This window comes from Nicotiana tomentosiformis, chromosome 6, assembly GCF_000390325.3.
Source record: "Nicotiana tomentosiformis chromosome 6, ASM39032v3, whole genome shotgun sequence".
Taxonomy (NCBI): Eukaryota; Viridiplantae; Streptophyta; class Magnoliopsida; order Solanales; family Solanaceae; genus Nicotiana; species Nicotiana tomentosiformis.
In genome coordinates, this window is record NC_090817.1 from 140,613,191 (window position 1) to 140,626,428 (window position 13,238).

A 13,238-nucleotide genomic window follows, 5' to 3' on the forward strand; every position below is an offset into this window, starting at 1 on the left:
ACAAGAAATTGGGGTGAACTCAAGACATTGATAGCCCCAATTAAAGGGTTGAATCTAGAGATAGTAAGACCCGACTTGAACATCTATCACTTGTTTTGCGAATTACCCATTTGGACTTGAGAAAGCCAAATTGGGCAAAATCACTCTAACTACCGATAGGTATCGAGTGGGTAATCGCGTGTGATTGCTATATTACACCTAGACCAACCAAACTTGCCATGAAGCCCACAATCCGTTAGGTAACCAACTAGGTGGAAGTCACAACCCTAGATCTTTTATAAACTTGAAAAACAACAACACCAAAAATAACGTTCCCTAGCTTTACATTTACAAACAATAGTTAAAATTAGAAATAGAAAGAAACAACCAAGTATGTGGAAGTGCATTTTAGGCACGTCATACGCTTAGTCTACATATATACCTAATCCAATATAAGCTCTATGAGGAATCAACCCCGACTCAAGTTGGGTAATTATAATTGCATCGACCGCTTCACAATCCCATTCAGTGGTGTGAATTTGGGCGACATTAATTTTTGGCGCCGTTGCTGGGGAGCTAAAAATGGATTTAGCTATATATTTGGTTTTGTATGTGACTTGTCTTCTTTTTCTTCCGGATTACTAACCTTTTTTGTGAATCGATTGTAGGTACAAATATGGCTCTCAACAATGATCCTCTCGGTAACTTGCCTTTGGGGGAGGAAGTGGACGATTACCAAGGTGATGAGGTTCCTCTTGAACCTCAAGCAAATAGGTGAGGCCGACCACCTCATGACAATATTCCCGTCCCACCCCCGCTTCCACCAAGAGCGGCTCCACACCGGGTGTTGCCAAACAAGGGATATGCAAGTGCTATAGTCCGCCGTCGCATTAGGGTGAGTAACTTCTAAATCACCAATGTTATGCTCACATTGCTAGAGCAACATGGATTCTTCACCGGGGCTCCGAGTCAAAATGCATACAAGCACTTGAAAGGGTTTGTGGACACTTGCTGGGGGAGTAAATAGACCAACGTCTCCTAGGATGCTCTAAGATTGAGGCTATTTCCCTTTTTTCTATGGGAGAAAGCCTTGGATTGGTTAGAATGATTGTCAAACCATTCTATATGTACATGGGATGAATTGGCGGAGAAATTCATTGACAAGTTCTTTTCTCTCGGGCATATGGCTACTCTTCGGGATGAGATTCTAGCATTCAAGAAAGAACCCAATGAGCTTTTGCACGAGATTTGGGAGAGGTACCATACTATGGTGAAAGAGTGACAGAATAATGACATGACTAAGGCTATGATTCAACAAACCTTCTACAGGGGGATCAACACTACCAATCAACGCGTGGTCAACCAACTTGCTAGTGGGCATTTCATGACAATGCCATATGCCGAAGCTTGTGAGATTTTAGATGAAATGGCGGATACTTCATCGCCATGGTAAAGTAGAGCTAATGTTTCTCAAGGTGATCCAAATGTGATTCACCTACACAAAGAATTGCATGATCATGGGAAAGCAATTGCCAAGTTGACCACACCAATGAATCAATTAGTCAAAGCTCAACTTCAACAAGTTCAAGGTCCTAAGCAAGTAAATGCAATGGAAGGTGTCAATATGATAGTGAACAAGCGAAGACAAAAGGGTCAACAAGTGCAAAACCGTGTGGAACAATTTGTGCAAGATGATAGTGGATTTGACCAAGATGAATCATACAATGAGCAAGAGAAAGAAGTGAAATATGTGAACAATTACCAAGGGCAAAGAAACAACTCTCAAGGCCCGAATAAAAAACAATGGCGATCTTAAGGAAATCAAGGAAATTTGAACAATCAAAACCACCAAGGCAATTGGAGTGGTGGTAACAACAATCAAGGTAGTTGAAACAATAATAATAATCAAGGTAATTAGAATAATCAAGCCAAGGATATTGGCGAGGCAACAACCAATGGGGTTGGAATAATAATGAAAGGAATCGGGGGTCTTGCTTTCAAAGGCCCCCGATATATCAACAACCAAGAAACTCGCCTCATTATCCGTCACATGGTTCTAACTCTTCCAATAATGAGATGGAACAGATTGAAAATATGTTCAAGAAAATGATGGAGAAAAATGCCGACTCCGATGCTCAATTAGCCTCTCACAATACTTCAATCCGCAATTTGGAGGTTCAATGGGGCAAATCTCACAAGCTTTAAACATCGTCCTAAGGGGGCACTACCTAGTGACACGGTGGTGAACCCGAAGGGTGGGAACAACATGGGATATGCCATGGACGTAACCACAAGGAGTGGAAAAGTTGGGGAGGCAACAACCTCAAACCAAAGAAGAATTGTGGATGATGATGTAGTGATTCAAGAAGATGAAATTCCAAGAAATGTGGTTCAAGCTAATGAAGAAGTGAGAATTGATATTGATGAAAATGTGGAGGAGACTCGAGAAGAAGTGAACTCGTCTAGGGAACACGTGATTGACATACCAGAACCGGTAGTGCCAAAGGCTAAGGCACCAATGCCATGTTCTCCCCCTCCATACCCTCAAATGCTCGCCAAGAAATTGGTTGAGGCATTGGAACAAATGCCCGGATATGCCTTGGCATTGGTTGAGGCGTTAGAACAAATTTCCGGATATGCAAAGTTCATGAAGGATATGGTGACAAAGAAAAGATCAATGAATTGTGAGACCATCAAGATGACACATCAAGTGAGTGCTATTGTGCACTCAATGGCTCCGAAATTGGAAGATCCCGGCGCTTTCACAATCCCTTGCACTATTGTGAGCACTGACTTTGCCAAAGCTCTATGTGATCTAAGGGCGAGTATCAACTTGATGCCCTACTCGGTGTTCAAAACTTTGGGAATTGGGCAACCAAGACCCACATCTATGAGATTATAAATGGCGGATCGTACTATGATGAGACCATTGGGTATTATTGATGATGTGTTGGTTCGTGTTGATAAGTTCATCCTCCCGGCGAACTTTGTGATTCTTGATTACGAAGTGAACTATGAGGTGCCTATTATCTTGGGTAGACCTTTCCTTGCTACTGGGAAGTCTCTTGTTGATGTGGAAGTCGGTGAGCTCACCTTCAGGGTGGGCGATGAAAATGTGGTTTTCCATGTATGTAAATCTATGAGGCAACCGAATAGCAATAAAGTTTGTTCGTTTGTGGACTTAGTGACCGAGGTGATTGTTGATGATATGAGTGCCATGATGAATGTTGATGATACTTTGGAGGCCGTATTGCTTAATCATGATGATGATGAGAAGGAATGCTATGTGGAATGTGTAAATGCATTGCAATGAATGGGGTTGTACACTTATGAACCCCGAATATTGTCCTTAGATCTTGAGAACCGAAAGACTCCTCCAACAAAGCCCGCAATCGAGGAGCCACCCACTTTAAAGTGAAAGCCATTGCCTCTACATCTCAGGTATGAATTCCTTGGCCCATGTTCTACTTTACCGGTTATTCTTTCCTCTTGCTTGTCTAACGTGCATGTAGACTCTACTTTGGCGGTACTACAAAAGAGGAAGAAAGCTATTAGATGGACATTGGCGGACATTCGGGGTATAAACCCCGCCTTTTGCATGCACAAGATTATTTTGGAGGAGGATGCCAAACCCTCCGTTGAACATTAAAGGAGATTAAATGAAGCAATGCAAGAGGTGGTGAAGAAGGAGATCGTAAAATGGTTGGATGACGGGGTTGTTTACCCCAATTCTGATAGCTCGTGGACCTCTCCGGTGCAATGTGTCCCAAAGAAAGGGGACATGACTGTAGTAATAAATGACAAGAACGAGTTGTTCCCCACAAGAACGGTCACCGGGTGGAGAGCGTGTATGGACTATTGGAAGATCAACAAAGTCACAAGGAAAGATCATTTCCCACTTCCATTACTTGATCAAATGCTTGATAGGTTGGCCGACCGTGCTTTCTATTATTTCCTTGATGGATATTCCGGCTACAATCAAATTCTTATTGCTCTGGAGGACCAAGAGAAGACTACTTTCACTTGTCCCTAGAGTACTTTCGCATTCTCGAGGATGCCATTTGGGTTATGCAATGCACTGACGACTTTTCAACGGTGTATGATGGCCATCTTCACTGACATGGTGGAGAATTTTCTTGAGGTCTTCATGGATAACTTTTCCGTGGTCGGAAACTCTTTTGATGATTGCTTGAACAACTTGGATAAGGTATTGGCAAGATGTGAGGAGACAAACTTGGTTTTGAATTGGGAGAAATGTCACTTCATGGTCGAGGAAGGGATTGTCCTCGACCACAAAATTTCAAAGCATGGTATTGAGGTCGACAAGGCCAAAATATAGGTGATCTCAAAACTCCCACCCCTACATCCGTGAAGGGAGTGAGAAGCTTCTTGGGTCATGCAGGGTTCTATCGTCGATTCATCAATGACTTTTCCAAGGTGGTGAACCCCTTGTGTAAATTTTTGCAGAAGGATTCCAAGTTCCATATCAACGAGGATTGTATGAAGGCATTCGAATTGCTCAAGTTCAAATTGACTACTCCTATTATCACCGCACCGGATTGGAGTTTGCCTTTCGAGATCATGTGTGATGCAAGTGATGTGGCGGTTGGAGCAGTTTTGGGGTAGCGTATCAATAAAATCTTCCATCCGCTCTACTATGCTAGTAAGACTATGAATGATGCCCAAGTCAACTACACATTGACCAAAAAAGAGCTACTTGCTATTTTCTTTGCTATGGAGAAGTTCCGCCCGTACTTGATGGGTACAAAGGTGATTGTCCACACCGATCATGCGGCGCTTCGGTATTTGATGAGCAAGAAAGATTCAAAGGCAAGGTTAATGCGGTGGGTGCTTCCATTGCAAGAGTTTGATCTAGAGATTCAAGACAACAAGGGTAGTTAAAACCAAATGGCGGACCACTTGTCTCATTTGGAGGAGGAGGGGTGGACACATGACGGCCTTGAGATAAATGATTCCTTCCCCGACGAACAACTTCTAGCTATTTCAATGACCGGGATGCCATGGTTTGCCGATTTAGCAAATTATTTTATGAGTGGTATTGTACTGAATGAGTTCTCTTCAAACCAAAGGAAGAAGCTCAAACGGGATTGCCTTGACTATTATTGGGATGAGATGTATCTATTCCGGATTTGTACCGATGGTGTGATTCGACGATGTGTATCGGAGGAAGAACAAGTGAAAATTATTGAGGCTTGCCATTCTTCACCATATTGTGGTCACCATGGTGGAGCTAGAACGGTAACAAAAGTGTTGAGTTGTGGATTCTATTGGCCTACTCTTTACAAGGACGCTAGCGATCCCGTCAAGCGTTGTGATGAATGTCAAAGGGCCGGTGGGATTTCTAAAAAAAATGAGATTCCCCTCACCACCATCTTGGAGATTGACATTTTTGATGTGTTGGGCATTGATTTCATGTTCTGTTCGTGAGCTCTTGTGGGAACACTTACATTTTGGTAGCTATAGATTATGTGTCAAAATCGGTTGAAGCTGTGGTTTTACCAACAATGAAGCTCGAAGAGTGGTGGCATTTTTGAAAACGAATATCTTCATAAGATTTGGTACTCCAAGGGCCATTATTAGTGATGGGGCATAGCACTTTTGCAACAAAGCTTTTGATACCTTACTCACCAAGTATGGTGTCACTCACAAAGTCTCGACCCCCTATCACTCTCAAGCAAGCGGGCAAGTGGAAGTCTCCAACCAGGAGATCAAGAGTTTTTTTGTCAAAGATAGTGAATGCCAACCGAACGGATTGGTCAAAGAATCTTGATGATGCTTTTGGAGATTATAGGACGGCTTACAAAATACCGATTGGTATGTCTCTGTACTGGTTAGTGTTCGGAAAAGCTTGTCACCTTCCGTGGAACTTGAGCACAAGGCTATGTGGGCATTGAAAAAGCTTAATCGTGAATGGGATGTCGCCGCCAACATAAGGGTGGCACAATTGAATGAGTTTGATGAATTCCGGTACCATGCATATACAAGTTCGTCCTTATATAAGGACACGATGAAGTACCTCCATGACAAGTACATCCGGAACAAGGATTTCAAAGAAGGTGATCTTGTATTATTATTCTTTTCTCGGTTACGAATATTCCTAGGAAAGTTGAAGTCTAAGTGGAGTGGTCCCTTTGAGGTTGTGCATGTGACACCCTTTGGTGCATTACACTTGAAGAACAAAAGTGATGAAGTGTTTAGAGTCAATTTTCACCGGGTGAAGCATTATCTTGGCAAAGTTGATGATGGCCACATCGTAGCGTTAATTCATTTCAAGTGATTGATGGTAATCTGCGTCGTGCCACAACGTTAAATCAGGCGCTTCTTGGGAGGCAACCCTTATTTCTTTTTATTTTTCATTTTCTTATTTTTTTAGATAGATTTTGTATTGAGCTAATTGGTTTTGAAGTGAATTGCAGGAATGAGTGTGCATTACAGGTACTGTGTTCGACAAATTGGCCAAGTGTGGAAAAAGTGCGGACCGCACAATTGTATTTGCCACAACAGAGAAGAATATGTGGCCGCACAATTCTTCCTGCGGCCGCACAACTGGAAACCCAAAAATCCAATTCTCTGAAGTTTGGAATTGCAGAGAAATGGCCAGTCTGCGGCCGCACTCACTTTTGTGCGGACCACACAAATTTCCTTGACCGCACTCACTTTTGTGCGGACCGCAGAACTTTAGCAAGGTTCAGGTAAAGAGTGCGGACTGCACTCAAAATTGTGTAGCCGCACTCAGCTTCAATTTTGACCGACTTTGGTCAACCTATAAATAAGACCTCATTACACTATTCACAACTTTATACACTCTGAACTTTTGAGACCTAAGCAAGCACAGTGCACACAAATTGTTTAACACTCCACACCCATTTCATCAATTTAGATTCACCCCTGCATCCTTCATCACTGGTATGTTCAATTTATGTTTGGATTTTTCAATTTTTTTAGTTTTTGTTCTTAAGTAGTATAGTTATTTTTAGTAAAATGTCAAATGTTCTTCATGTGTGCTTAAAATTGTATGGGTAATGTCATGTGTGCTCATTGGAGACTGGGTAGATCATTCATCATGTTTAATTTGCAAATGCCACGTCTAAATTATGCAAAAATATGAAAAACCTAAAGTCAGTGCCATTTGATTTCAAATTGTGCGGTCCGCGGATTCTCAATTAGGGCAAAAATGTATAGCATGAAATCTGCGACTGCACTCAAAATTGTGCGGTCCGCAGAAAAATGTGTGAGATCGCACTTTGGAACTTCGAAGAACCAGTAGTCTGAACCTGGTTTTGTGCGGCCGCACTCAAAATTGTGCGGTCCGCACTTTAGCATGTGCGACCGAACTTTGAAATTGTGAGGTCGTCACAAGGCAGTCTGCGGCTGCACTCAATATTGTGCGGTCCGCACTGTCTCTTCTGTAGACTGTTTTACTGTAACGGTAAACATGCTTCTAAACTTTAACTGACTTGTGTGATTTGTATGGCAGACAATGGTTCGATCAAGAGGCGGATGTGACACATCTAAAGGGAGGGGTGAACCTTCATGAGGCCGAGGCAAGGGCACTCAACCTTTGAGAGTGCAATCAAAAACAATACCCAAAAAGCCGACCACTGGGAGAGGTAGGGCCACAGAGCCCTCAGAATCAAGCTCGTATGTCCCGTCTAGGGAAGCCTCCGAAGGTCACTCAGTGGAGGTACAGCCTGAGGCCTAGTCCCAACCATCACAATTTTTGGGGCGTTACCAACTCCGCAATGAACCCTCCATCACAACAAGTTCTTTTGAGGGTTCAGATGCCGGTAGCCAGGGTTCAAAGCCCTCCTTTACACACACTCCCCCTGCACCAATTATTGTAGATGATGGTAGATGAGATGACTCGAGAGTGGGTGGCCTAGAGAGGTCAAAGAAGAAGGAAATATGGGAGGATCGATTTGTGAGTTTGACGGCCTTCACAAAGTTCAGAGAGTGGTGTCCCCAGAGATCGCTCACACTTGAGCGACGGTTCTTATTGAAGGATTTGGATAAGTACAATCCAAATGTCCTTAAGAAATTCAGGGAGCGCAAGGGGTAGATGTGGTTCACCCATACTGTTACGGATGCTAAAGAGCACTTGGTCCGAGAATTCTATGCCAATGTGGCACACATCAAGAAAGGTACTAAAGTGACCAAGGTGAAAAATTTAAAAGTGAGATTTGACCAAAACAGTCTGAACACATACCTGGGATTTGAGGAGGTATAGGTAATCCAGTACATGGAGAAGCTTGCTATGGGTGATGCAACTTGCCCTTGGTTAGCAGTGATGTTGGCTGCTCCAGGACCACCACCACCATGGATCACAGCGGGGGTTCCCATTGCACGGGCCACTCTCAACTTTGAAGCAAAGGGGTAGCAAACTTTTGTGTGCAGCCGTATTGACCCGAGCCAGAATGAGAACAATCTTCCTATCCCCCGAGCAGTTTTGGTGGCATCTATCATGGCCGGGTACCCAATCAATGTGGGTGCCATCATGTCGGCCAACATGTCAGTGGTTGTCCGAAAAGGTGAAAGCTCCTACCCATATCCTAACACCCTCACAGAATATCTCACGGATGCAAAGGTGGAGCTGAGGAGTTTTGATACAAAAGTGTGGGCCAAGAAGCCCTTCTCATGGTACTCCTTGCAAGGTCCAGGAAACCCAAAGTCACCGTTGGCCAGTCTGATGCGCCATCGGTGGTGGTTACAAATTTTACTGCTAAGCCATCTACAACTCCCATGCCTTCCACAATAGCCGGTCCTTCCACCGAGATAGCTGACATGCCACCACCTTTATCTTCTAGACCATCAGCATCAGTACCATCGCATGCCTCATCCACATATCCACTCACTGCACTACGAGTCTCCCAGACATTGGCGAGTCTCAACAAGTGGATGCAGACAGCTACTTCAAGCTGTCTGACATATCCAGTATTGTTGCAGCACAATCTTCTAGCCCAGCAGTACCACAGGTTCCTCCGTCAGTGGAGGAAACATTGAAGAAAATCCTGGACAACCAGAAGACCATTATGGATACACTGGTGGCACATGGAGGAGCTATTGAGGAGTTAGGCAAACAGGTGAAGAAGATGAGGAAATCCCAGGCTTCGAAGAAATCAGTGGAGAGATTGAGAAAGGTTGTGACAAAGATTGCAGCAGCTGGTGATGTACCATTTGACCTACTGATGGAGACAGATCCATCAGTACCAGCAGACCCAACAGCACCATCAGCAGAGGCACTAGCTGACAAGTCTGATGAGCCAGACCTTGCTGCCCATATTGTCGATGAGGTGCTTCAGATATTCACCAACACCGTTGTTCCCCAAGCAGAGGATGATGAGATCCAGTTGGAGGAGCCCGAGGGTGGTGATGCTGCCATGCACCCTGAGACCATATAGGGAGTTTTCTTTACTCTCTACCCTTCCTTATTCTAATTGTTGTTAACTATTGAGGACAATGCTTATTTTTATTCAGGAGGGTGGTCTATTTTAGTTGGTTTGATTTGATGACATTGGCCTGTAATAACTTTAATACTCTTTTTCTTTTATCTTTATTTTCTCTTTCATTATGTATATATTTCTCTCTCTTTTGATGTATATATTCTATTTCCCTCGGTTTGTAAATTCATTTGCCTTACTTTCAGTAGTTTATTTCATAGCTTCTTTATTTGTTTTCTTAATAGTCTAGCTTCTTATTTACTTTAATAGATTCTTTTTGATTTGGTAGCTTCTTTTTATGTTTAAGTGAGCAATAAGCATTTGGTTTTCTTAATGCCACAGTTCTTTCCAAAGGTGGGTTTGTGTGAACCGGGTGGCTCTTCCCAACGATGGATGGCGTGACAACCTTCTTAAGGGATTGAGTCCGTTTTTGATGTTTTAGGTAAAAACAGTAGTATTAATGAATAAATGAGGGTCAAGCATGCTTCACTTGGTACCAACACACTTAACTACACGCTTATGGTTAAAAATAAGTTTTTGGAATGAAATTGCTCTAGTTAGTGAACTTGTGACCCTTGTGTTGACTTAGGCAATCATCGTGTGGTTTAGTTGAACCATTAGCGATTTTCAATCTTGAATGCGGTTGTTGTGGGCCCTCGATTATATTTTCTTTAACAATCCGGTTGTGTGAGAGGTGAGATATTTTGTTACAAGTCCAAGTACCCGTACGAATGGTCTAGAACTTGTCCCTAATGTGTTTTTAGGCGAAATTCTAAGCTTTGCTTGGCTTGAGAAGTGATTGTAGGCTCTCCTTGACCCATTTTGAAACTTTTTATGGACCACAAATGATATTATCCCTAGTCAACCCATTTGAGCTAAAGCCATTTTCATTCGATATCCATGTTACAAGCTTTTACCCGCTTTATAGTGACCCTCTCTTGGCACCCGAGCTTTCTTTAGCACTCATGAGAAACAAATAGTGAAAACATAAGTTTGGGGGAGAGACGAGGAGTTTGAAAGTGGTATCAAGACACAAAACGAGAAAAGAAATGAAGAAAAGGAAAGGCAAAGAAAAAGAAAGAAAGAACAAAAGAAAAACGCAAAAAGAAAGTGAATAATGTGAAGGGTTGAAGGGATCCAAAAGAAAGCAAAAGTACAAAGCATGGAGAAAATAAAGAAGGAGAAAATAAATAGCATGACCAAGAAAGAGTGATGTCAAGTCTCTCTAATTCTCCTAAGGAAAAATAAAATGACTTAAAGAATCGACAAAGTATGAGCCAAAAAGAGAAAATAGAGTGCTTAAGGAAAGATGAACTCGTTCTATTCCAACATTTTCCACCTTAGTCCAAAAGCCTTCACTACATACCGAAAAAGCCCTACGTGATTTCAATCCAAGTAAGCTTATATTAGTGGTGATCTACATGAAGGGCAAACATATGGTACTTTCACAAGTCATTAAATTGAGTGCTACATTCTTAAGTGAGATGAGCTAACGGAGAGCATAAGAGGAGGAGTTTGGAATCCCCAATGATCTACATCAAAGTGCGAACTTTCTTGATGAGTAAAGTCAACTCTTGATGCTCAAGTGTCACATTAGAGCTATTTGTGCTTTAACAATCAATAGAATTCCTTTGCAAAGTGCGACCGCCCAATTATTGTGCAGCCGTAGAAGATGTGTTTCAGAGAGATGAAAGTCTGGGTCCATGAAGAAGTGAGGACAACACTATTATTATGCGGCCGCACTCAAAAATGTGCGGTCCGCAGAAGTCTCTCCTGTCAAGCTCAAATTCAAGAGTGTTGCCGCACTCAGATATGTGCAGTCCGCAGAATTTGAAGAAGTGCGGCCGCAACTCAAAATTGTGCGGTTGCAGAAGTCCATCTTTTCAAGTCTAGCTTTTAAGTGCGTACCGCACACAAAATTGTGCAGCCGCAGAACCTCCGTAAGGGAAATTTTGGTCCGATAATTTCAGCTGTGTAAAAATAGTCTTTTCTGTCAAAATTAGGTTAAGTTTGAACTTCAGAAATGAGATAGCCGTTTTTTACTTACTGCTTTGGGAAACTTTGTATTAGTTTATTATTTTAACATTGGATTCTTATCCCTTTATCATCTATTATGATTTTAATCTTATTTTCTTCTTTAGTTTCTTCAATTTTATCTATGAGTAGCTAAATCCTTAGCTAGGGTTGTGACCTAACCCTAGTGTGGGTGCCTAATAAGTGTTTAATTTAGGGCTTGTTTGTGATTGAGTGTGTGATATTTAGCCTAATTCTTGCTTCAATTTTAGAATCAATGGTTGAAAACATTGATTCAAGCTTAATTGACCTAGTCTCTACTTGAGAAAAAAAAAACTAAGTCTCGGAAAACCAGGCTAATAAGAAATTGAGGTGAACTCAAGAAATTGATAGCCCCAATTAAAGGGTTAAATCTAGAGATAGTAAGACCCTACTTGAGCATCTATCACTTGTTTTGTGAATTACACATTTGGACTTGAGAAAGCCAAATTGGGCAAAACCATTCTAACTACCGAGAGGTATTGAGTGGGTAATCGTGTGTGATTGCAATATTATACCCCGACCAACCAAACCTGCCTTAAAGCCCACAATCCCTTAGGCAACCAACTATGTGGAAGTCACAACCCTAGATCTTTTATAAACTTGAAAAACAACAACACCAAAAATATTGTTCCCTAGATTTACATTTACAAACAATAGTAAAAATTAGAAATATAAAGAAACAACTAATGTGGAAGTGCATTTTAGGCACGTCATACGCTTAGTCTACATATATATCTAATCCAATATAAGCTCTCTGAGGAATCGACCCCGACTTAAGTTGGGTAATTATAATTGCATTGACCGCTTCACAATCCCAATCAGTGGTTTGAATTTGGGCGACATCAGAAACCCTGGGCATCCTCCGCCTCCGTACCACTGAAAGATGGAGGTTGGAGTCTCCCAAACCTCTCCAATCTCTGCTGCTCATCATCAGACATAACATGAACCACATGGGCCAGAGTAGCTACAACTGACTGGGCTAGTAGTGCCCCCAGTGTCTGGAGTCCCTGCATGACCTGCTCTGGTGTGCGGGCAGCGGGAGTTTGAGTACCTCCCCCGGCCTGAGAAGTGGCAGCTGCGGTTGGAACTGTGACCGCCTGAGCAAGACTGGTGCACACGGTCATAATCTGAGCTAAGGCCTCCTGAAGGCCTGGAATCACGATGGGCATAGCTGGTGCCTGAGCTGGTCCCACTGGATCATCCACAACTGGGACCTGCTCCTCAACTGGGACAACTGGTGGATCTGCAGGTGCTGCCCTAGCTGATGTATGAGCTGCACCTCAGCCCCTACCATGGCCTCTACCGCGACCTCGGCCTCTCGTGGCCTTGACTGGTGGTACTGGTTGTTGTCCATCCCGTCTAGTAGTACGTGTCCTCACCATCTGTGAGAGAATAGAATAACAAAAGTTTAGTTGCCAGAATCAACAGATTCGCACGACAAGAATTCAATAAAGTGAAGTTTCCTAAGGGTTCGGCAGCCTCTCGAAGATATGTGTAGATATCTCCGTACCGATTCGCAAGACTACTAAACCTGCTCATGACTCGTAGGACCTATGCAACCTAGGCTCTGATACCAACTTGTCACGACCCAAATCCTAACCTGTCATGATGGCACCTATCGTGGTACTAGGCAAGTCGACCTTTCCAAAATACTTACAATATTTAATAGAAATGAATTGAGAAATTTTAAATAACCAGAGTTTCCATAAAAAAAATTGGGGTAAAACCCAAAACACAATTGCGGAA

The 13,238-nt window shown here is 42.6% G+C and overlaps 1 protein-coding gene across 1 annotated transcript in view; it reads left to right on the forward strand.

Annotated features, from left to right (window-relative positions):
* The window catches only part of LOC104091359 (uncharacterized), a 32,693-nt gene extending 19,551 nt beyond the window's left edge, over nucleotides 1–13,142 (forward strand). Inside the window, exon 5 of the mRNA XM_070177909.1 lies at nucleotides 648–13,142. Within this exon, the coding sequence (XP_070034010.1) occupies nucleotides 9,030–9,398 (369 nt within the window). The 5' untranslated portion in view covers nucleotides 648–9,029 and the 3' untranslated portion in view covers nucleotides 9,399–13,142. The remainder of the gene's footprint in view (nucleotides 1–647) is intronic.
* Nucleotides 13,143–13,238: the final 96 nt, after the last annotated feature.